Source organism: Rhamphochromis sp. 'chilingali', assembly GCF_963969265.1.
Source record: "Rhamphochromis sp. 'chilingali' genome assembly, chromosome: 11".
Lineage (NCBI taxonomy): Eukaryota > Metazoa > Chordata > Actinopteri > Cichliformes > Cichlidae > Rhamphochromis > Rhamphochromis sp. 'chilingali'.
The window spans coordinates 468,293-490,724 of record NC_137938.1 but is presented as its reverse complement, the minus strand read 5'-3'; the positions used below and the strand labels follow the sequence as shown (position 1 = coordinate 490,724).

The following is a 22,432-nucleotide window of genomic DNA, read 5'->3' as shown; positions in this document are numbered from 1 at the left end:
CAGACTGGCGACCTGTCCAGGGTGGACCCCGCCTCTCGCCCTATGACAGCTGGGATAGGCTCCAGCGCCCCCCGCGACCCTGAAAAGGAGAAGCGGAAGCGAATGGATGGATGGATGATCACAGAAGTTGTCATGCTCTCCATAACGATCGATGCTTTCAATACTGTTTGTTTCACTGTTTTTGTTTGCGAGTTTATTCTTTGCTTCACTTCTTGTTTTATTGCTAGCAGAGTTCCTCCAGTTGATCATCCCAACCCACGGATGAACTGCTGTCCACGGCATACCAAGAACTCTTGTTTATAATAATAATAATAATAATAATGGATTACATTTATATAGCACTTTTCGAGACCCTCAAAGCACTTTACAATGCCACTATTCATTCACTCTCACATTCACACACTGGTGGAGGCAGCTACATTTGTAGCCACAGCTGCCCTATGGCAGACTGACAGAGGCGAGGCTGCCAGATCGCGCTACCAACACCAGTAGGCGGTAGGGTAAAGTGTCTTGCCCAAGGACACAACGACCGAGACTGTCCGAGCCGGGGCTCGAACCAGCAACCCTCCGATTACAAGACAAAATGCCAACTCTTGAGCCGCGATCGCTCCTTAACATAGTTAAGACAGATTGTGACGTCAGATTTAAGCTTGTCTGTTGGCTGACGTTTGAATATTTACAGTGAGTCCCTTCAAATGTTACTTGAACACTGTATTTGTGCCACAAACACTGAGATACTGATGAACTGGGAGGAAAACAAGCTGGCTGCTTGCTGAGAATCCATCGACTGCGTAGTCCTGACCTGACAGGCTGGAGGGTGAAGCCTCTAATTTGAGCTGCCTCTGGTCGGAGGAGCCTCATCAGCTCTTCTGCAGTGGGCAGCTCTAAATACACACAAAGACAAAAGAATTTCTTAGCATACTTTTATCATTAACGATCCTGCCCATCACAAATACTTTTGCACAAGTAGGATGCATCTTATTTATAGGGCTAACACACATGAAGTGACATGATGTGACACAGAAGTGGAGCCCAGGTGTGACAAATGTGAAATGAAGACCTTTCTCTCAAGTCTTTGAAATCTGTGGACAAAGAAAATAATCAAAAAATTTTGATGCTTTTTCCAAAACTGTCAAATGACATTGAGGGTTCATCCCTGATCTCATTTGTAGTGTCAGAAAGAGCCGTTAGGGTACGCTCACTGAGCAACCACAGACCTGGGGTTTATACACTGTATACTCAGACCGACAAAGACTTAAAGTAGAATCATTTCTGACCTGACTCACTGGTAGAAACAGGCTGCAGAGACTGTTGGGCACGTTGAGGAGGAGAGGAAGGAGACAGAGGTCTGTTGATGCTCCATCTCACTTCCAAAGATGAGGTATGATGACCATGATCATCTGAATCCTCCACAGCATGGACCTGCCTGTAGGCCTCCTGAAGAGCCTCCAACTCTGAGGCCCCACTTTGCACGTAAGACTGACCTGTAGAGGAAATGAATGAAGTTTATCCAGAAAGCAAAGTTAAAACTTGAATGATGTTTTAGGGAAGCTTCAGTCACGTTTAAAGACCTTCCTGAAAAAGCTCGTTTCACGTGTTTACATGCTTGTTTACATCCTGACCACATATGTATTGTTTACAATTTTGTCTTATAATCTGGTTTTCATTATGCATATTTACATATTATTTTACCTAATGAGGCTAAAGTTATTAAAATGTTTTCTGTAAAAGTCAATATATAATTCATTCATTGCATAGACTGAAAATGTCACATGTGAATCACAGTGTGTGAGATGTGGATTAGACACTTTATAACCTCAAATTGGGATTAAAGTAATCTCTGTCAAAGATCAGGGACTGTGGCTGATCTCCTTAGAAGTAGTAAAATCACACAGACACTAAAGAGAAAACTGCATCAGGAAAGAGAAGCCCAGAGAAAGGGCCACATCTTAAAGGAATACCAGAGCTGAAGACCATCTATCATCCTGACACTATATTTCTGATCATGGTGGAACTCACAGTACACTGGGAGGAGCGGATTGAGGAGGCCAATGAAAGGAAAGTACCAGGAACTAGTGCAGGAGTGCAGGGGAAGGGGCTGGAAGACTTTCTATGAGCCCATAGAAGTGGGATGTAGGGGCTTTGCAGGACGATCTCTCTGCAAAGTCCTAGGCCGGCTGGGCGTGGCTGGGGCAGCCAAGAAGAGGGCCGTCCAGGCTGTGAGCGAAGCAGCAGAGAAAGCCACAAGGTGGCTGTGGATTAAGAGGGCTGATCCGTGGGTAGCTACTGGTACGCAAGTCAGGGCCTGATCACCCCCGGCTGGGTCGCCTGGGTGAGGGTGTGTGATGTTGTGAGACCCGAAACACCTGATGACCCCAGGATACATCACTGAAGATGCGTACCAGTGCATCCAGGAGATGTGTCTTGTATAAGAAAATAATTTATAGAGTGAGGAGGAACTGGAGCGAAAAAAGAAGCAGCAGCACTCCTGACACAATTTGTATGTTGTATGGTCGTTACCCTTCAAGCTCAGTTTGTCAGCCACGGAACTGGGAGCGTGATGGTCCTACAAGCACTACCACTCACACTGTTTAGGGGTCCATGCCCCGAGTGCCCCAAACACCTCGTGAACCACTATTGGCTTCACCCTCCACACAAGCTCCTCTCACAGCCCTTGGGTTGTGTCGAGCTTTTTGTGTTACGTCCTCCTGATGTTGCTTCTACCTGGTATAACATTTATCACTATGGCCGTCTTCTTCTTCTACGCCTGGTCATCACCAGTCTGTGAGAGCGTTCAACCATAGAACTGGGACTGAACTGCACTTGTGGTGTGGTAGACCCCAGCCTCTATCGAGCTTGTGCCTTTGGTGCCATTGGTAGGATTTTTCAATATCAGGTATTTCTATCTGCTGGTGGTGCATGTTGTGCAGAGGTTTGTCTTTCCATGATGTTTCCGTTCTCTGTGTTTCTGTTGCCTCAACAGAACCATGTACTCACTAGGCACACTATCAGCTGTGGCCATGTTCCTGGTGTACTCATGGATCTTAGCCGTTTCATTCTGAATAGTGGTTCTGACTTTCACTGGTTCTTAGCCTCCTTCCTTTCGCTATGTATCGTCTCAGGGTGCTGGACTTGGGCTGAAAGCCTCCATGCACAGAACATGGCCCCCTGCTAAGTCCAGTATCTAATTTAAAATCCTTCTCATCACATAAAACATCTTACGTACAGTATTTCCCCACAGAACAGTGTAATTTAAGTTCTACGCCTCCCAGAAACTACACAGAAAGGCATAAAGTCAAACATGACTTTCAAAAACACCAGCTGACCTTTGAAAGGCCCTGTAGGGGGAAAACTATTTTCCCCACGAAAAGCGACACCACTTCCGGTTTCCCCAGGTAATGGCGGACTTGAAAGTTCGCACTGACAATTTGATGATGTTAATTGCAACGTAGGAAGTGCTATGAACAGCTGATCAAGGTGTGTTTCTGGATTATGTTACTGTTGTTGCGTTTTACTTGATTTTTGCAAAGGAAACCCTGACCTGGGACAAGTTGAATGCATGCTGTGTAAGTACAACTCCTGTGGTTTCATACGCAAAAAAATGATTGCACTAGCTTATTTGTGTCATTGCGGGGCAAGCCGTGTGTAAATTATTAAAGGACCCTTTATGCAGGCAGCTCAGATGCAAGTGAGTTTATTCATCAAATGTTGATACAAACAGAGATGGCGAGGGTGAGCATGAAACTAAGAAAAAACCTAAACTGGAAAAACTAACAAAAACAAACCAGAAACAGAGATGCAGGGAGACACGGAGAGACAACCTGAGACGACGGAGGGAGAGACGCAGACCAGAAAACACCAAATAACGCAGACAAACCAGCAACGCACACGAGAAAACACAGGGTTTAAATACACACAGGGCAATCAGGGAATGGGAAACAGGAGGGAGACACGGCTGGGAGTGATTGGACATAACGAGACAAGGGGAAGCGAAACTAGAAACACTAACGAGAGACGCAGACCTGCAAAATAAAACAGGAACTCACACATGGAAAGACACAGACTAAGGAACACGGACTTTACACAGAGGAAACACTGACAGAAATGACTAAACATTAAACTGAGGAAGAACAGAACCAAAATATATCACAACAATAGAAAACACAAAACGCTGGGTCAAAGACCCAGGATCATGACAATTCTACCAGGATTTTAAAATAGTTACACAAATGGGAGCGTGTACGCTCCCATGGGCTTAAAGGGTTAAAGTACTTGCTCATACGGGGTCATCTGATTGGTGGAATTTTCTCTGGATCATTGTAGTCTTTACCTTACAATATAAAGCACCTTGAGCCAATTGTTGTTGTGATTTGGCGCTGTATAAATGAAACTGAATTAGCCAGCTGGTTGCAGTGATGGTCACAGTAGGGATTGTGCATAATGCTGCACTCTTATCCTCTAGCAGACTTTCACAGGGTACGTGACACGGGTCTTGGTAAATAGCCATGTAGAGTCTAAATTTTCTTTGCCATGATCTTCTCTTTCAGGTCAGCTGCTCTGGCATTCAATGTCAGTAGTCTCTATCGTCTCCTGTGGCCAGCGTATTATTCTAGTGGGGGATCTGATAATTGGTGCATGCATTGATGGCTGTGATCTTATTCCTACCGTTCAAATGGCTTCTCAGCAGCTGTCTCGCCTTCTGGAAATATCTGGCTGTGGCTACCCTTTCTACATCTTCATCATGGTTCCTGTTGGCCTGTGGGTAACCCAAGTACTTGTAGCTGTCCTGTGCATCTCCTATTCTGCCTTTTTACAGCTCAACCCATTCAGCCTGGACCATCTTCACTTTCTTTGCAACCATTCAGCCACCCTTATCCAGTCACAAGAACGTCCAGATATCCTTGCGGCAGATCCTGGTGAGATGGATCAGTAAAGTAATGTCTCACTAACTCTTGGGATATAGCTCGATGTCATCCATGTACAGCAAAAGGCCGATGGTATTTGCTCTTAATGACGAGCTGACTTAGGCGAGTGAAGCCTATGCAGAACAGCAGTGGGGACAGTGCATTACTGTGTGATTGCCTTGTAGATGGTGTCCAGTGTCATTTTCCACAGTCCCACTGAATTTCTGATGAATATAATTAGGGCACTATTAGAGCACCTTGTACAGTGCCAAGCACTCCAATATACTCAATCCAGCTTCATCTGTTGGCCTGAGCTACAGCCACCCACATGATCTCACCTTCAGCTCTAGGTGTGTCTGGCTTGTGCTATTGTTCCCTTGTAGCTGAGATTCCCCCATAGATGAATCTTTGGAGAAACAGGCTATTTATTCTTTTTGCCTCTCTTCATCCTAGTGGCCAACGTTGTGACCCTTATTCTGGATCCGGTCTTTTATCAGTTCCCAGAGTCAGAACCAGACACGGAGAAGCTGCATTCAGCTTTTATGCTCCTTATATCTGAAACAAACTCCCAGAAAGCCTCAGATCAGCTGAAACACTCAGTTTATTTAAATCCAGGTTGAAGACTCACCTGTTCTCAGCTGCATTTGAATAAAACACCAAATCCATTATCTACTGTTTTTTTTTAAATCAATTTTAAATCATGCTTTTTATTTGTTTTTGTTTTTTAATGTCTCTGTAAAGCACTTTGAAGCACCTTGTTGTTGAATTGTGCTATATAAATAAACTTGCCTTAGTTTGACAGTTTCTAGAACTCAGTTATTGAGATCTTGTCCCTCTTTTTCATCCAGCAGCTGTCTCTCAGAGTCCTTCTGTACCTCTGTTAACTAACATGTTTCTAGGCTTCTCTGATTTACACTGAATTACACCACACGGTTCTACCATAGTTGGCTCTTTACATCCACACAGCTTACTACTGTTCCCATTGTAGCCTCTTGATTTCCAGCTAACAGGGGCTCCTTGATCAGTGTGTCTTATTTGCATTGTACTCATTCATAGAGCCCACATACACTGCATATAAATGCTCTCATTGTGCGTGTCTAAGATATTAGGTTTCAAATAAAACCACTTTAAAATACACATATCGATATTCTTCTCTGGAGTTGGTGTTGCCTCTGTTCAGAGACTCCACTGTGTTGTTCTTTCTCTCCTCTTCGCCTGCCTCATCCAGAGAATCATGAAAAGACACTGAAACAAACATTAAGTTGGAGTGACATATATTCTTCAATAACTAAATCCAAAACAAACAAAAGAAGAGGAAGCCTTTAAGGTTTGATGAAGACCTCAATCATATGTTTTGGAGAAAGTGTTGTTGTGTTTCAGACAGAGCTGAGAAGTAACAAAGTACTTGTACTTTGTTACTCTACAAACTTTATTCATTCTTCTTGCCTCCTCCACTTCCGTACCATTGATTCATTAATGTTGAATTATCTGGCAGCTGCTCTATTCTGGACCTGAAAACAGGGTTTGATCTTTGGTTTCACTCTGTAATACTGGGCTTATTTTTCTCTGAACGTTTGAACTTTGAGAGTTTAAACAGGAGAGAAAAGTGTGAAAATGTTCGTGCCTGTCTGAGAAAAGTGTAGAAAGTGTGTAGTGAGGGGTTTTACAGCCTTAAAACATCTATAATAACTGTAAAAAATAAAGCTGGCTACTTTGTGGATTTCACCTTTCACGGGTCATTTTTACAACGTAACTCCCGCGATAAACGAAGGACCGCTGTACTCTGAGAAATGGAAGTTAGCAAAGATGGCTCATGAAACATCTGCTGACATCTGTTAAAGTCAGCTGTGTGAATCCACAAAGATCAGCAGCTCTGCTGATCACAGCCTGTCCACAAAGAAAATCTCCTCAAGCTCACATTAGACCACAACTTAGACCACAAAAGTTTAGGGTTCTCCCACATGTTGAATCTAACTGTGGCGGGGGCGTGGTTTGCTGGCCTGTTGCAGAGGAGGGGTGACACAGTGAGCTCTCCGGGCGGCACGGAGGCGGGGAGGGAAAAGGTGTATGGGACTGTTAATGAGGGAGATGTGTCTTAAAAAAAAAAAAAAGGTAAATGGCCTGCATTTGTATAGCGCTTTAATTAGTCGCTAAGGACCCCAAAGCGCTTCACACTACATTCAGTCATTCACCCATTCACACACTGGTGATGGCAGCTACATTGTAGCCACAGCTGCCCTGGGGCGCACTGACAGAGGTGAGGCTGCCGGACACTGGCGCCACCGGGCCCTCTGACCACCACCAGTAGGCAAACATGGGGTTAGTATCTTGCCCAAGGATATTTGGCATGCAGCCTGGAGGCAGTCTGGGATCGAACCACCGACCTTCTGGTTAGTGGCTGACCTGCTCTGCCACCTGAGCTACAGCCACCCTTATGCGTCTTATGTGTGTCTGCAGTGAGAAGGAGCAGAAGATGCTGGGAGAGAGTCGGAGTGGCTGCGTCCGAGGCGGGTGCCAAAAACCGCAGATTATTTCTCAATAAACGACAGTCTAAGCCAGGGGTCGGCAACCCTGGGCACGCGTGCCACTGTTGGCACGACCATAGCTGGACTGGCCATCGGGCATACCGGGCATTTGCTCAGTGGCCGGCCCGATGATTTTTTTTTTTTTTTGTAATGGTATAAACAATGAAAGGTGGTGGATTGGCCAGATGCTGGCAGATGTGTAAAAATAACTCAGTTGTTTGGTGGTGGCTATGGCGGGGCTTCCACAGATTCAGTGACATTAGCAAGTGGTGGAAGCCAGCAGGTGGAGGAGGGAGATCGGAGGCAGGAGGAGCAGAGACCCGAGGCGGCCGCCGGTCCGAGTGTGAACTGAACTTCAGGTAAGAAGTTATGAGCTGCAGTCTCTCTGGTCAGATATGAACCAAGTTTAGGTGGAGTTTATTTTCGTTATGCTGACTTTTTACAGTCAGTTACAATAACTCGTACTGGGTACTAGCTAGCATGACGCAGTTTCTATACAGCTGGGTGGGTGCTATGATGTTACTGATAGTGAACTTTATTTAATTCATAAGGTTAGTTAGTAGCTGCCAACCGTCCCTTGAAAATATGGAATCGTCCCGCATTCAGAGAAAATATTACGCGTTTCATGTTGAGCTGAAAAGGAGCAGTTTGTCCCGGACTTCAGCTGAAAAAGACACAAAGCTGGAGTTATTCTGTCGTAACGCTGCACAGCTGCCTCTTCTCCTCTCATTCTCTCACCCTGCCTCTCCTGTTGCTACTTCAATCATGAAACTGATCAATGATCAGCTGATCGGCTCTCGTTTGTTTATCATCCACTTTGTGCCAGAAAGAGGAAACCAGCAGATGTCGCGCTAAACAACAGCAGCACGTTTAAGCTTGATCAGCTGTTGTTAGAATTTATTTAATATTAATTTCTACTATCAGCTGATGTTTGCTGGAGCCACAGCTGTAAAGCTGCTGGTCATGATGTCGGTTTGGATATGTGGTGAGAGGGAAACATGAAGATGAAACCAGGAGATGTCCTTACTGAATCATCAGAGCTGTGATGGAGAAACAGGTTTACCTTTTAGGTGACATGGATGAGTTGAAGTTATGAACTGTTTCTGAGAGACAAATAACACCAGGATCCTTTTCTAAGTAGCTGGGTCTAGCAAAGTGTTGCCAGGGGGGCAGGTAGGGCATTAACAGGGAGAGGAGGGCACAAAGAAATACTTTTATTTCTTATTCTCATTTTAAAAGTCTCACTTTTATTAAATAATTATCTGAATCTTACAACCAAAGTCTTTATCTGATGTAAAATGTATAGAAATCACACATATACCAACAAGACTGTGCATCACTGTCACAACAGCGTTTGTTTTCATTCAAAGGCTTTATGGCTTTAATACCTGGGGGGCCGGTCTCTAGTCAAAATGTCCAGGCTGATGTTTTGTCCCAGTCCAGCCCTGGGCACGACACGCAGTGAGTTAATCTGAGAGGTGCATTAAAAAATAAATGGCTGGGCCAGCGGTGCACATCGCAAATTAGCTCGCATAGACACATTAGTTGTGCTGCTTCTTAATGACGGTATCTTAGCTAACAACCCAACTACCAGATTCAACTTGTAATTGGCTAAAAATAAGTTAGCCTACCGGTGAGAGGGACATTGTTAGCTTTCCACATTCCGACACTTCAACAGCTTCAGCAGCTGTCCGCTCAGCATCAGCACCACGGAAATACACAGATACATCCGTAGACTCGAGACACAACGTGTTTTTGGGACTTTCAGGTGTTTGGACCAATGTTTTATTTTCTGAACAAACCAGAAATCTTTAATGAGCAGCTGGATTTGTCTCGCATTAACTGGCTGAGTTAATGCCAGTTAATGCAACATCGAAGCAGCTGGAATCCACAGCTGTGCGTGTTCATGGAGCTGCATGTTCACCTGCTGGACGTCACTACCTGACAGGTTTAACTGTCTTCAGAACATTGCAGAGGCCTTATTGACAGTAGCTTGCCATCACCAGTGTGTGAATGTGTGGATGACTGAATGTAGTGTAAAGCGCTTTGGGGCCCTTAGGGACTGAGTAAAGCGCTATACAAATGCAGGCCATTTACCATATTTGGCTCTACATGTCTGCGTGAGCAGGTTTTCTCACACATGAGTCCTCAGGTAGCCTCTGAATGCTGGACACTGGGAGACCTGTGTCTCTGAGTGGGAGACCAGAGATCACATTAACATGTGTGTCTCTGTATTAACAAACATGCCATATTGGCCCAGTTTATTTTTCTTATCATTGTTGTGAGGAGACCATAAATAGCATTTGTATTTTCTGTTGTACAGTTCATTTGCTGTTATGGATTAAAAGTGTTTTGTTTCTAAATAGCTGATAACTATTCGCTGACAGCTGCCAACATCTGTGAACAAATATAATCCTATAACGTTGTTCTATATAGTGAGTAACTGTTCATATAGAGCGTTATTACATTTATTGCTAATGCAGTCATACGGCACACTGACCTCTGAGGAAATGTTAGATGCACTCATCATCAGAAAGGTGTGTGTGGGTCCTGTGTTACACGAACTTTAAGCCCCGACTGCACTCGTTTTTCTATTTAGGTCTACCTGCACTGTAGTTCTCTAATTCTCTGCACGTGTCCTACATAACAGAGTCAAGCTGAGTACATTCATTACAACTAGAATTTAGATTCAAATAACATTTGTATTCTCATGTACTTTATTTTATTATCATATTAATAGAGCACAAGAGTCAGTTACTTTGTACTGTCTTACTCTGAGTACATTTCAGAGCCTGTAGTTTTTTACTTTACTTGAGTAAAGAAGTTGATTCAGTACATCAGGCTTTACTGGAGTATTTTTTAAACTATCTGTACTTCAGATTGAATCATTATGACGAGACTTGGAAGAAGAAGAAGAACCATTTAGACTTCACAGGCTTAATGGGAACTAAAGGTCATCGCTTTAGGAACACTGCCGGTGACGACAGTAACACATCTCAGTGTGCTGGCCTCAGCACAATGTCATCTGTGTCTTACCTCTGGCAAGAACTGAAGCCGTCGTTGACGTCTGAAAAAGGACAAGAGTGTGACAGTGCCACAGTCACATGATATCCGTTCATTTGGAACAGTAAGTGATATATTACTAACATGAATTATACACCGCTGTTATTATATCCACTGGTTATCCTGAGGTCGCTGTTAAACAATCATACGGTTTCCCCCTGGACAAACGTCCAGTTGAACTCAGATCCAGTTTGTTTAGCTAATTTTTTCTTTTTACAGCATTTTTAACTTTGCAGATACATCAACAAAGTGTGTTCAGCGACACTGATTTACAGTGTTATACTGTATATACTATTGAACTGTATTCTGTGTGCTTTTCATTGGAAAATGAACTTTCTGATGAAGTTTCTAATATTTTTGACTTTAACGGGTACAGATTTGAGCACAAACCTCCTCCAGTGGAACCTTCACGTCCTCGTCATCTTCAAAATCCTCGCTGTAGTGTGGGGAGCCTGTGAAGGCTGAGAGAGGACAGACATGATTAAGACAAAGACAGAGACACAGCAGAGTTGGCCTAGATTTCATTATTCTTACCTGGACTGATCGTCCCTCTGGCCTTGCTGTGATCATCACCGCCCCCTCGCTCCACTGGTTCTTCTGCTTCTTCTACATTCCTGCAGGGAGGACATCCTTCTTATTACATTGAAATTACAACACTGAGCTCCACAGCAGCAGCTGTTGTAGAGACGCTGAAAGCACAGCTGTGCTTTACTACTGTCCAAAATTAACTCATGTGTCTTACTCAGAAGCCTCATTTAGGGGCCTTGGGGGTGGGCACGCTACATGGCGTCCAGAGGACGGTGTGTGTATTCAAGCTCACCTCAGTTTGTGTCCACTAATAGATCGTTACACGGAGAAACCCTTTGAATATAAGCATGCTCACGCACACAGGTGTGCACGGACACCTTTGCTGCTGCCTTTAAACATATTGATCGCTGTCAGTCCTGCGTGCTGCTCATTAAGTTTCAGTATTTATTATTTCCTGTTACTGACACTTATCCAGGCTGCTGCTGTGGTCTGCTACTGTGTTGTTCTCTTTTTACTTGTTTCTTCTTTTCTTCCAGCAGGTGATCCAGCTGATGTTTACTGTCTTTCCCTTTCCTATCCCCTGGTCATGTATGTTCCCATTGTAATAACTTAAAAGTTAAAAAAATAAAATAAAGATCAATCAAGTGGACCAGTATGGCAAAGCCGTAATGATCCACTCGGAAAAATAAACCCGTCGGGCATCTTTCTGGACCTTAGGCTGCTGCTGAACGGGGCAGGAGGGAAAAAAGCCTAATTTAACTGAAATGACCACAGAGGGGAGAAAAGTATCTACCATGAAATTCAGTAAGTAGTTATGCAGTATAGCGGTCATCAGCAACAGATACGGGTATTTAATTGATTTACTTGTAATTCCTTTACTAATTGAAACAGTAAAAACTGTATTAAGTGATAATATTTGCTGAGCTTTATCAGACTAATATGTAATGCTAACAACTTTATAAAGGTTTGTATTTTTGGACGGTGGATCCCCAAAGTGACTCAAAGACAGACTCTCTGCAGCTGTCCACAAAACATTTTCACATAACCAGAGATGGGCAGTGTAATCCGATTACTTTTTTCGAGTAATGAGTAAAGTAAGGGGTTACTATTGCAAAAAAGGTAATTAGATTACTGTTAGCGAAAAAAAACCCTAAACGTCTGATCAAGCACCAAATACGCTGCAGTGTGAAACTCACAGAGAAGCTCGTGGATCCTTCCACTGACCGCTGTGACACACCTGCACCAGGGTAAACCTCCGCCTGCCCCACTCCTGATATACAGGTGAAAATAGAGCAACAGGACCGCTGAGTCTTTGACTTTATTTATTTTCTGCTGTGTTTTACTTGCATCTATTGAAAGACTGAGTGTAAACACACAAATATTTTATTTTATGTGCTGGAATGTGCAGAAAATAGGTTTAAATGTTAAACTAATTTCTTCCAGTCAGAGAATGTTGCAGATAATTAAATTTTTGCTTGATGCATAAAGTTAAAAGATTAAAACTGATAAAACAAGTTTTAAAAAGAGACTTTTCCATTTGATTACATTTTGTATGATGGATTATGTAGAAAAAGTAGAATTGGGCTGAAAGATCTATTGTTTTTTTAGGGGATAAATCATGTTTTAAAAAGTAACTAAGTAACTAATTACTTTAAAAAAAGTAATCAGTAAAGTAGCGTGATTACTTTTTTCAAGTAACTTGACCAACACTGCACATAACTGACTTTAACTGATTTTCAAATGTTTGAATATTTAGTTTGAGAAACGATTTCCTTTTTCCTAAATGCAATGAAAACCTGTTGTGTTGATGGCTGCTGCTGCTGCTGCTGCTGCTGCTGCCACTCTGCACTCATGTACACAAACTGATTTAGATGTGAAAAGTTCTGATGGTCTTCTGTTAAGCTTTTGTTCATGTTTGAATCTCACTGCAAGAAGGAAATGCAGCACAGGAACTTTCTCTGTGTTCGAACAGGTTTTAGTGACGGGTGAATGAACACAGTGCTCAATGGAAACACAAGAGCTAAATGTGGCAAAATGAAGAGAGGTGAAATAAAGGATCATTTACTAGTGCTGAGGGGATGTAACAGAAAGAAAGAAAGTGTACTTTATTGGTCCCCGTGGGGAAAATCCCTCTCTGCATTTAACCCATTCACTCAGTGAAGCAGTGGGCAGCCACTGGGCGCCCGGGGAGCAGTGTGTAGGGACGGTACCTTGCTCAGGGGTACCTCAGGGTAGTTGTTCAGGGGAATCTAACCCCCGACCTTCCGATCATGGGGCCACCACTCTACCTGCTGAGCTATCCCTGCCCTAACACATAGCTGCTGACATGCCTGTAGTTGTTTGCAGGGGTAGAACGTGTTGAGTCCAGCTCCCTGTTCAGCTTGGAGTAGTCTATAGTAGATGAAGCTCCTGCCTCCAGCTGGGCAAAGAACCTGGCCTTCTCCTCTTCCTCCTCCAGAGTGTCTAAACCCACCGCGCTCATGTACACAGCTGGCACCGTCGCCGAGCCTGCACACACATTTAAACACAGCACTTCTCCACAAGACTCCTTCATGTATAGTGCTTTATGTGGGTGGACAATAACGGTGGAGCTACTCAGTGCTACATGCTCAAAAAAATGTTTTGCACCATTGCCATCCTGGTTACATAATAAAAGATGAAAAATGCTTTTTGATCTGGATCTGGGAGAACTGGAGTGCTAGCACAGTTTCTCCAAGCATGAATTTGTGTAACACCTTCTTAGCTGTCAGTACATTTCTGCAGCCTCCCAAATAAACTGGTAGTCTCACAAATTTCACTGAACATCTGTTTCTGTTCTTCATCGCATATTTTTCTTCTCGGGCTTCTTTCCATTTGAGCCTATTATTGATTTTCTTTCTTTTATAAAAAGTTTCTAAGCAGAGTTTTCTGCATGCTCCTCTGTTGTTTGCTTTTTAAATACCTTCACATATCGCTCTCGCTGGTTCGTCTGTGTGTTCAAGGACTCACCCTCTGTGTCTTTGTTGTCTCTCAGGACGAGGTCTTCCTCCTTTGAGTGAATACCTTCTGCCTCCTCATCCTCCTCTTGAATAGACTCAGACTTCCTTAAAGAAATCTGAGATTCCAACCGTGCTGACAGAAATAAAAACATCTTGATCTAAACAAATTAGGAAAAGCAACATCGATCCACCACCTGGGACCCAACAACACATCAGACACAGTCACCATAATAGAAACGATATTATTGGCTGAACAAAAGGCCCACGCTGCCACCTAGTGTAGGCATCAGCTCACTGACTGTCTTCATCAGATCATTTCAATTTTTTCTGTTTAGCCTGTGTCAGGTTTTAGGTGCTGTTGAAACATTTCTCGCTGTCTCATGTTATAGAATGACACCAACATTAACATGTACAGTAAGGTCCTATCATCACTTGAATAACCCAATCAGGGTGGCTGGTATCCCTGAGCAACATGCTGAGGCCACGTTGGTCTCTGATGCAGCCGAGTATGAATGTGTGTGAATGTTAGACAGAAAGCACTAAAACAAGAAGGACGTGCTGGTGTGAATGGGTGAAGTGAAGACAACGTACAAAAAATAAATAGTTATTCGAGTGACTGTCAGACGTTTAGCTGGATGCAACCCAACACATTCAGAACGCACTGGAGCAGCTTAGAGCACATTTAAGTTCAATATTAGCTCTAGTCTGAAAGGTTCCTGTTTATAGTTTCTTATGTATAACATTTTATAGTAAACAGTATAAATGTGTTCTTAAGATGTATTTATTATTGTTGTTATTTTAGTTTGATGAGTGGCTGCTTGCTGGTTTCTACCAGAGACACAAATCCCCTTCGAGGCTTTCGTTTGTATTAAATATGAGTAAACAGTAAAACATGTTCCCAACTGCTAACAAATACATCCTTGTGGTTTATGCAATGATAAAAACATGCGATTAAAAGAAGCTGCAATTCCTGCATTAGATGCATAAAATAACTGCAATGAAAAAGTCAGAACAAAGTCAATTACTCAAAAAAATGCATTTAGAAGCCACAATAAACAGGGCTGGGTTTAAAAGTAGCTCTTTGAATATAAATGTATTTTGCTAGAAACGCCAGAATCTCAGGGTAAAGCTTAGAAAACCGGCAGGCAGGTTTCATCCTTACAGAATCCACAGACATCCACATCACTCACACTCTCATAACACATACATGTAGGGCCTGCTACATGCTACATGGCATCCAGAGGACGGTCTGTGTATTCAGCCTCACCTCTGGCCGTGCTGGCACCTGCTGCTCTCTGGCAGCAGCACCATGCCCTCCCGTGTTTTAAATGCAAATGGCCTGTATTTATATAGCGCTTTACTAGTCCCTAAGGACCCCAAAGCGCTTTACATATCCAGTCATCCACCCATTCACACACACATTCACACACTGGTGATGGCAGCTACATTGTAGCCACAGCCACCCTGGGGCGCACTGACAGAGGCGAGGCTGCCGGACACTGGCGCCACCGGGCCCTCTGACCACCACCAGTAGGCAACGGGTGACGTGTCTTGCCCAAGGACACAACGACCGAGACTGTCAGAGCCGGGGCTCGAACCGGCAACCTTCCGATTACAAGACGAACTCCCAACTCTTGAACCACGATCGCCCCACATGCACTTTAGAACAACACGCAGCAGCACTACACATGAGCAGGAGGAGGGAGGTTTGGGGTCTTCCCCATAAATTAGAAAACGCAGTTTTTGCGTTGCAGTGTGGAAAAGCTAAAGCCAAAACAGAGGCTTTCGAAAAATGATAACGCATTTTAGTCACATGATGCAGTCATGCGACCAATTCAACTAAGATGACGGACGGCATGGTGCAGCACTTGTTTAGTCTTTTCCCATTTTTCACAGCCCCGTTAAAGATTACTATCTGTTTGCACATGCTCCCCAAAGCTTTTCTTCAAAGAGGACCAAATGCTAATTTCGGCATATTTGTTTTGGTCTATATTCTCGCTCGCTTTTCAATTTTGTACTCTTGTGTTACTCGCAGCAACAACTCCACCTCATTGTTAGTCCATTTAAAAAACTCTGTGTTTTTCCTCGACATTTTGCCGCGACGTTTCAGAGAGTTGGAAAGTAAATAAACAGCAGACAGAAATGAGGCAGGTTGAATTGTCTCACGTTTCACGCATGAGCAGTACTGGAACGTAGGCGTTTTTAGTCGTTTCATTGTGGATGAAAAACTCGTCGGCTCCTGTGGACACGGAGCGTTTTTAGATGAAAACACCGTTTTCAAATTTATCCAGATTAGTGTAGACTAGGGCTGCCACGATTAGTCGACTAGTCACGATTACGTCGACTATCAAAACCGTCGACGACTGATTTAATAGTCGACGCGTCGTTTGAAGCTTTGTAAGATCCACTTCACTACTCAGGTTAAACATGATATATGAGTCACTTAGATAACTTAAAAATGTTATTTGTAATATGTAATGTTATCTTTTTTTTAGTATTTATTTGTTCCTGAGTAACTCGGTTTGGCTGAGATTAAAGTTTTTACACAGCTGAATAAACCTCAAGCAGACAGCTGATTATCAGAAGTGTGAGATGCTGGAGAGTTTACTCCGGTGTCCTGTTATATTTTAGATAGAAAGGAGTTTATTAAACTTCACCGAAACAATCTGCAAATTTCATTAAAATGTAATAAACTATCATCTTGTCTTTATTGTTAGTGAGCACCTTACACACTTAAAGCTGTAAGCTAATGATAGTTATATCAAAGCAGATGCTGCTGGTGCAATAAGCTGTACTTTTACGTCCAATGGATGATGATCTGATTAGTCGACTATCAGAATAATCGTTTGTGGCAGCCCTGGTGTGGACGCAGCCTAATTCATGTTTTTATTTACAGATTTCTGCATCTAAGAAAAAAACCCCACAAACAGAGAGAGAGGAGAGAATGATCTACAATAAAGCTAATGTCTCACATGTGCATGTGCTGGATGTTTTATCATTATTACCTGCTGCTGATCCTCCACCACTGAGTGCCTCATCTTGCCTCACTGTTGGGTTCTGGTTGCTTTTAGAGTGTGGCTGCTTGTCAGCAGCACCTAAATCCACAGAGTCATCTGAAACAGACTGACAAAGAGATGCTCTTAAGACAAAACTGTGGTTTCCTGTTTTTTATTGCTGATATAAAGGGACCACTGATCACGGTGACATTTTTGATATTACATACACAAAGAGCTCCCTCTGTTTGGCTGAGATACGAACACTTCTCAGTAAAATCACTTCTGATATTAGCCTTTCAGCACCAGCACAGTTCACATGCAGTCGGCGCTCTAAGGGGCGCTGACTGTAGGCTAATCTTTGCTTGTAAAGCTGGTCATTAATGTTTACAGGCAGTTCTAAATATAGCCCAAGAGGGGTACAGATGAAAAACCCACCACCCAAAATAATAAGTGACCATTTAGATTTTGATGATCAGAATCAGATGAATGAAAGACTTTATACGGGTAATTGATAGTGTGAGGATGATTTACAAACATCGGCACAGACGCATTAATGTTGCGTTACCTCTTTTAAGAACTGCTCAAACTGTGCATCCAGCTCTTCTTTGGTTAGTCTGCGAGACATAATCACGCTCACCTCATCCACCAGCAGGAAACTAGGAAAGAACAACACACAATAAAACATTTTTATGAACATTATGAGAAGCATCACCCTCACCTACTTAATGCTCAGTTACAAAGAGTCCATATGCCATTCACAGAATGCTATTTCTGTTTTGTTGCATCATTCAAATGAATGAGAATAGTGTATGAAATATGTGAGATAACTAGGGTTTTGGCCCGGGAAGGGCTTGAAACAATTCACCCTATGAATCATCCAAACACTAATGTTCTCATGTCCTTTCAAGATTTCAGGTTTTCATTTAACAGGAGCAGAAAGCCTGTTCAGAAGCACATCAGTGTAATTCACATGTTTTCATCACATTTGAAAAACACAGAACAGTTGTAACCGAACTGCCTGACCACAGCCAACTGTTCAAGGAGAATGCACTGCCCACAAGAACCCAACAAACCACTTAAGCATGTTCCTTTTAAAAATGTGTTCACAGGAGTCAAAACCATCCAAAGTCAGCGTCCTACCTCAACAAAATAAACTTTCCTATCCATCCAAATAAACTTCAAAGCACCTGTCAACCCATAGTAAGCACTTTGTGAAAGGCAATATCATTTCTGCTGGCTCATCTTGCTTTGACACTGTTTCACTGTATGAAATATCAAGATTGGAAGAATGCAGTGAAATGAAACATCGTTCAGTTGGTTGTATAAATTCTAAGTCGTTTCTTATAGAGACAACATTTATTTCTAAACGGTTTTAAACCAGAATTTTCAGACAAAATAGCATTTCTGTTACTATTTAGGGTGATTTTTTCTTCTTTGAAAAGTTACTGCGTTGCCTATAGTGGAGACTGATAAGGAATACACCTACTAGAAAATATGACACACTGTACTGTTGGTATATTACGTGCAGAAAACAGATTAGAAAACATAATGTTCTGTCCAAACACCCCAAACTACCATTACTTTAATGAGTGAAACACTGTGGTGTGTTTTGCATCACATTTGAGAGAAACCGAGTCCCCACTTTGACTGTGAATGGATCTTTACTAGGTCAAAAACACTTAATGATGACAAAGCAAAGTCTTCAACCATAGATGGAGTTTGCTCAGTTGTCATGGAGATATCTCTTACGGCCATTTCACACCTGAATTATCGCCATGGCAACTGAGCAAACCATGCTGCTAATGAAGACTGAACTGAGTAGTTTCTTGAGTTATGATTACCTTATTAAATAAAACAGATTTTTCATATTAACTTTGACAACATTTTCGATGTGAGGCTCAAAATGATCCAAATATAAAGTGAAAAGACTCACTCGCCTAGCAGGTCAATCTTTTCTTCACTGTAACACGAGTATAACGTCAAACCATCATTACGCTTATTAACAACACAAATAGTCAAATATTTGCGGCTTTCACACTTATTTGACTTGGCTCTGATTCATATTGTTTAATTACTACATATGTGTTTTGTCAGGTTTCATTAGGTATGTGTTTGTGAAGGGGTTTTTCTGTAAAGCAAATTTACCTGTGGGTATAAATAAAGTCATCTTAACCTGGGTTTCTACGAGCACCATCAAGTGTTTTTCGACAACAGATTCTAAAATACTCTCACGCATCTTCGAATCTGTAATTCTCATTCAACTTAATTATACCTAATAAGGTCTACTTTTGTTAGTGTTTTGTAAAGAATCGTTTCAGCAAATGAGTTTAATACTTCACTCTTATTGCCTGTTCTTATTGTCCTTATCTAAACGTTATGCTGCTTTGTTGTTTATTAGTTGCCCCTTGGGGATAAATAAATTCTGATTCTGATACTTTGTGACTGGGTTTTATTTTGAAAATGAACTAACTTACTTCCGGTACTTTCGGGCGCCTTAAAGCCAACTGCAGCCGCAGTTTATCTTGTAACGCTAGCTGGCTAAAGAGAAGAGCTATTCCCCTACTGCATCTGCTGCATCTTGAGTAGCTTAGCTGTGTCGCTCCTGTATCAGCACAACTCACATAACACAATGGACTTACTCAGCTGAAAACTTGTTGAAACGTCTCCTCTGTTTGTTGTCTTAAATTGCCTGACGCAACCCGATTGGCTGACCCGATGCGTCACAGACCAACGACTACAGAAATAAATTCACGACCTTTCAAAAACTGAAAGCAAAGCGTCTCTATCGCCCCCTGGTGTCGGGCGGCAGGGTGGCTGTTAAACTGGTCATACTAAAACAATAAAGCTAACCTCAGCCATTAGTAGTAACTCTCGTCTGGCTGATTTATTCTATTAGTTTTATTTTGATTAATAACCTGATTCTATAAGATGAGGCATTTGATTGGCAGCTGCTGTCACAGAGAAACATGCTTATGTCTGTTTGGAAAGCTTGCTGAAAGTCAGTCAGTGTGTCATTGTTTTACTAATACTTTTTTCACTAAGATGAGTCCATTTTCACATTTTGTATCTAATTTCTTTGTGATGACTTAAGAGATGATGAATCCATTATCAATTTGCAAGTTCTAAATACATTTTACTGACCACTATATGATTACTGTGATATTTGTGTTATACAAATGTTACACTAACAAAAAACATTTGACAGTCAACACAAACAGTTATTATCTTCAGACTTTTTTCATATGTATTTACTAACATTTCCTGTAGTTAGAACTTGAGATCAAACCTCACCGTGCAGCTTTTTCTATCTTAATGGAAGTATGGTTTCAAGTTCAGGAGAAGTTTTTAACTGCAGTCTCAGTGGGCCAAAACTAGTGTCTCTGGATCCATATAATCTCTCTTTACAACTGCCTCACCGGCTCTGTTCCACACAACCTTGCACACACTCCCCCAGCTGTGTGACAGGGATACTAGCTGGAACAAGAACGCATACATGGTGCTCCATTTTGCTGACCATCATTCCAGTTTATCTGACAGACATTACCCATAATTTTGTGCACAGTAAGCACAATACACTCATACCATATAGCTTAGCTTGTAAAGTAACAGAGGAAGCATTAAATGAGCGTGCTTTCCTCCTGCCTGGGTGTTTGGTACGCAGGGGCCACTACTGAAAACAGGAAGCCTGTGCAGACGGTAATCAACACAATGCAAAAAATCACTGGCTGCCCTCTGCCTCACCTGGAGGCCATTGCCAGATCCTCCAGCCTCAGTAAAACCAGGGTAACCCCTTGCACCCCGTAACCCTTTTCTCACATACGAACTCTATACACAGACCTTTTGCACTGCTTCCAAGCACTTTACTCTCCATTGTGTGCCTTTCTCTTGTTTTGTATATATTCCTCTTGACTGTATATATATCAGTTCATTTGCTATTTATTCCTGATGTCTTTACTATTTATATTTTTTTAATCCTCCACAGTTGGCATGGAGCACCCATGATTTTGTTGTACATGTGCAATGACAATAAAGGGCTATTCTATTATATTCTACTGCATTTGAGTTTCATAAAGTTATTTATCCAGAACTACTCCTGGAAATACTTGTGTTTTACACCACATCACTAGACATCCTTAAGGCTTTTTGAGAGAGGATTTCTTAAGAAAAATATCACCTGCTACCAGAACAACTCACTGATAGTTGTCAAGAGTTAAGTTCAGGAAAGATATTCACAGATACAACAAAACAGATAAAGTGTTTAACACACAGCTTACAAACAAATGCTTCAAATTGTCACTAGGGGTGAATGTGAGAGTGTGAATGGTTGTCTGTCCCTGTGTGTTGGCCCTGCGACAGACTGGCGACCTGTCCAGGGTGTACCCTGCCTCTCGCCCTATGACAGCTGGGATAGGCTCCAGTGCCCCCCGCGACCCTGAAAAGGAGAAGCGGAAACGAATGGATGGATGGATTGTAATATATGAGAATAATGAGAGTATTATTACCATTTCTGCTGCAGCAGATGGTGGAGGTGGAGAGCTGATGAGCATCTGCAAAATGATGCATTGTTCCGCCTGCCATCTCCGTCTGAGAGAGCACAAGCTATGCCCCATTAGCTCTGAATACACTGGCAGGGAAAAAGAGGGAGAGATTCGCTGAAAAAAGGTACAAAAATAATATAGAAGGAAGAGTTAACACTAGCTGCTTATGCTAAAAATGCTTTCATGCATGTGTACTGCTAAAATGATGCGTTAAGTTCAAAACAACTAACTAGTTCTGGTTCTCTCCGCATTGTTTGGTCGTGGAATGTCAGGGCTTAGAGACGGTGCCATCTCACGCTCCTGCGCTGTCCTCTTGTGAGATCGGTGAGCAAACTATTTTACCTGTTCATTGTTTATTTGCACTTATTATGAGTTCACTGTGAGTAAAATGTTTGTAGTGTTTACTGGAGAAATAGGTTACAATGTTTTGTGGAAATCTTTATTTGCTGAACAAAACTTGAGGCGATGCCCTACAGTTGTGTTTTCTTCAAAATGTGATTGAAATTGTAAATATTTTAACTACTGAAAAGACTGAAGAAGCCCTTGAAACCAATGCAACGATTATTACATATTTCACAGTTTTATTTTCAGTTGTAAACATGGTTAATGTTACAAACAGTACTTTTATGTGCTAACAGTGTGTGAAGTGTGATAATTTGGAAACTCAGTGTTTCCTATGACACTGTTGTTGACAGGTCAGGGTTTCTTTTCGATGCATTAGAATGGATCTGATATTGATGGCGAGCCAATCCCACCGACAGACCAGTTGATTTTGTTCCTGTGCTGCACGGCACACACACACACACACACACACACACACACACACACACACACACACACACACACACACACACACACACACACACACACACACACATTCCCCTGGACCTTTGGACATTT

At 42.3% G+C, this 22,432-nt stretch overlaps 1 protein-coding gene across 3 annotated transcripts in view; it reads right to left on the bottom strand.

Annotated features, from left to right (window-relative positions):
* cep162 (centrosomal protein 162) overlaps positions 1–19,720 on the bottom strand; it is a 44,322-nt gene extending 24,602 nt beyond the window's left edge. The window contains exons 1-10 of one of the 3 annotated variants that reach the window (XM_080895905.1): positions 19,634–19,720; positions 17,560–17,650; positions 17,004–17,121; positions 14,009–14,131; positions 13,351–13,528; positions 11,027–11,106; positions 10,883–10,953; positions 10,466–10,496; positions 1,287–1,484; positions 803–884 (exon numbers count right to left, since the gene is read on the bottom strand). In XM_080895905.1, the coding sequence (XP_080752031.1) occupies positions 803–884; positions 1,287–1,484; positions 10,466–10,496; positions 10,883–10,953; positions 11,027–11,106; positions 13,351–13,528; positions 14,009–14,131; positions 17,004–17,121; positions 17,560–17,619 (941 nt within the window). In that variant the 5' untranslated portion in view covers positions 17,620–17,650; positions 19,634–19,720. The other 2 variants (XM_080895903.1, XM_080895904.1) reach the window with 2 other exon arrangements.
* Positions 19,721–22,432: the final 2,712 nt, after the last annotated feature.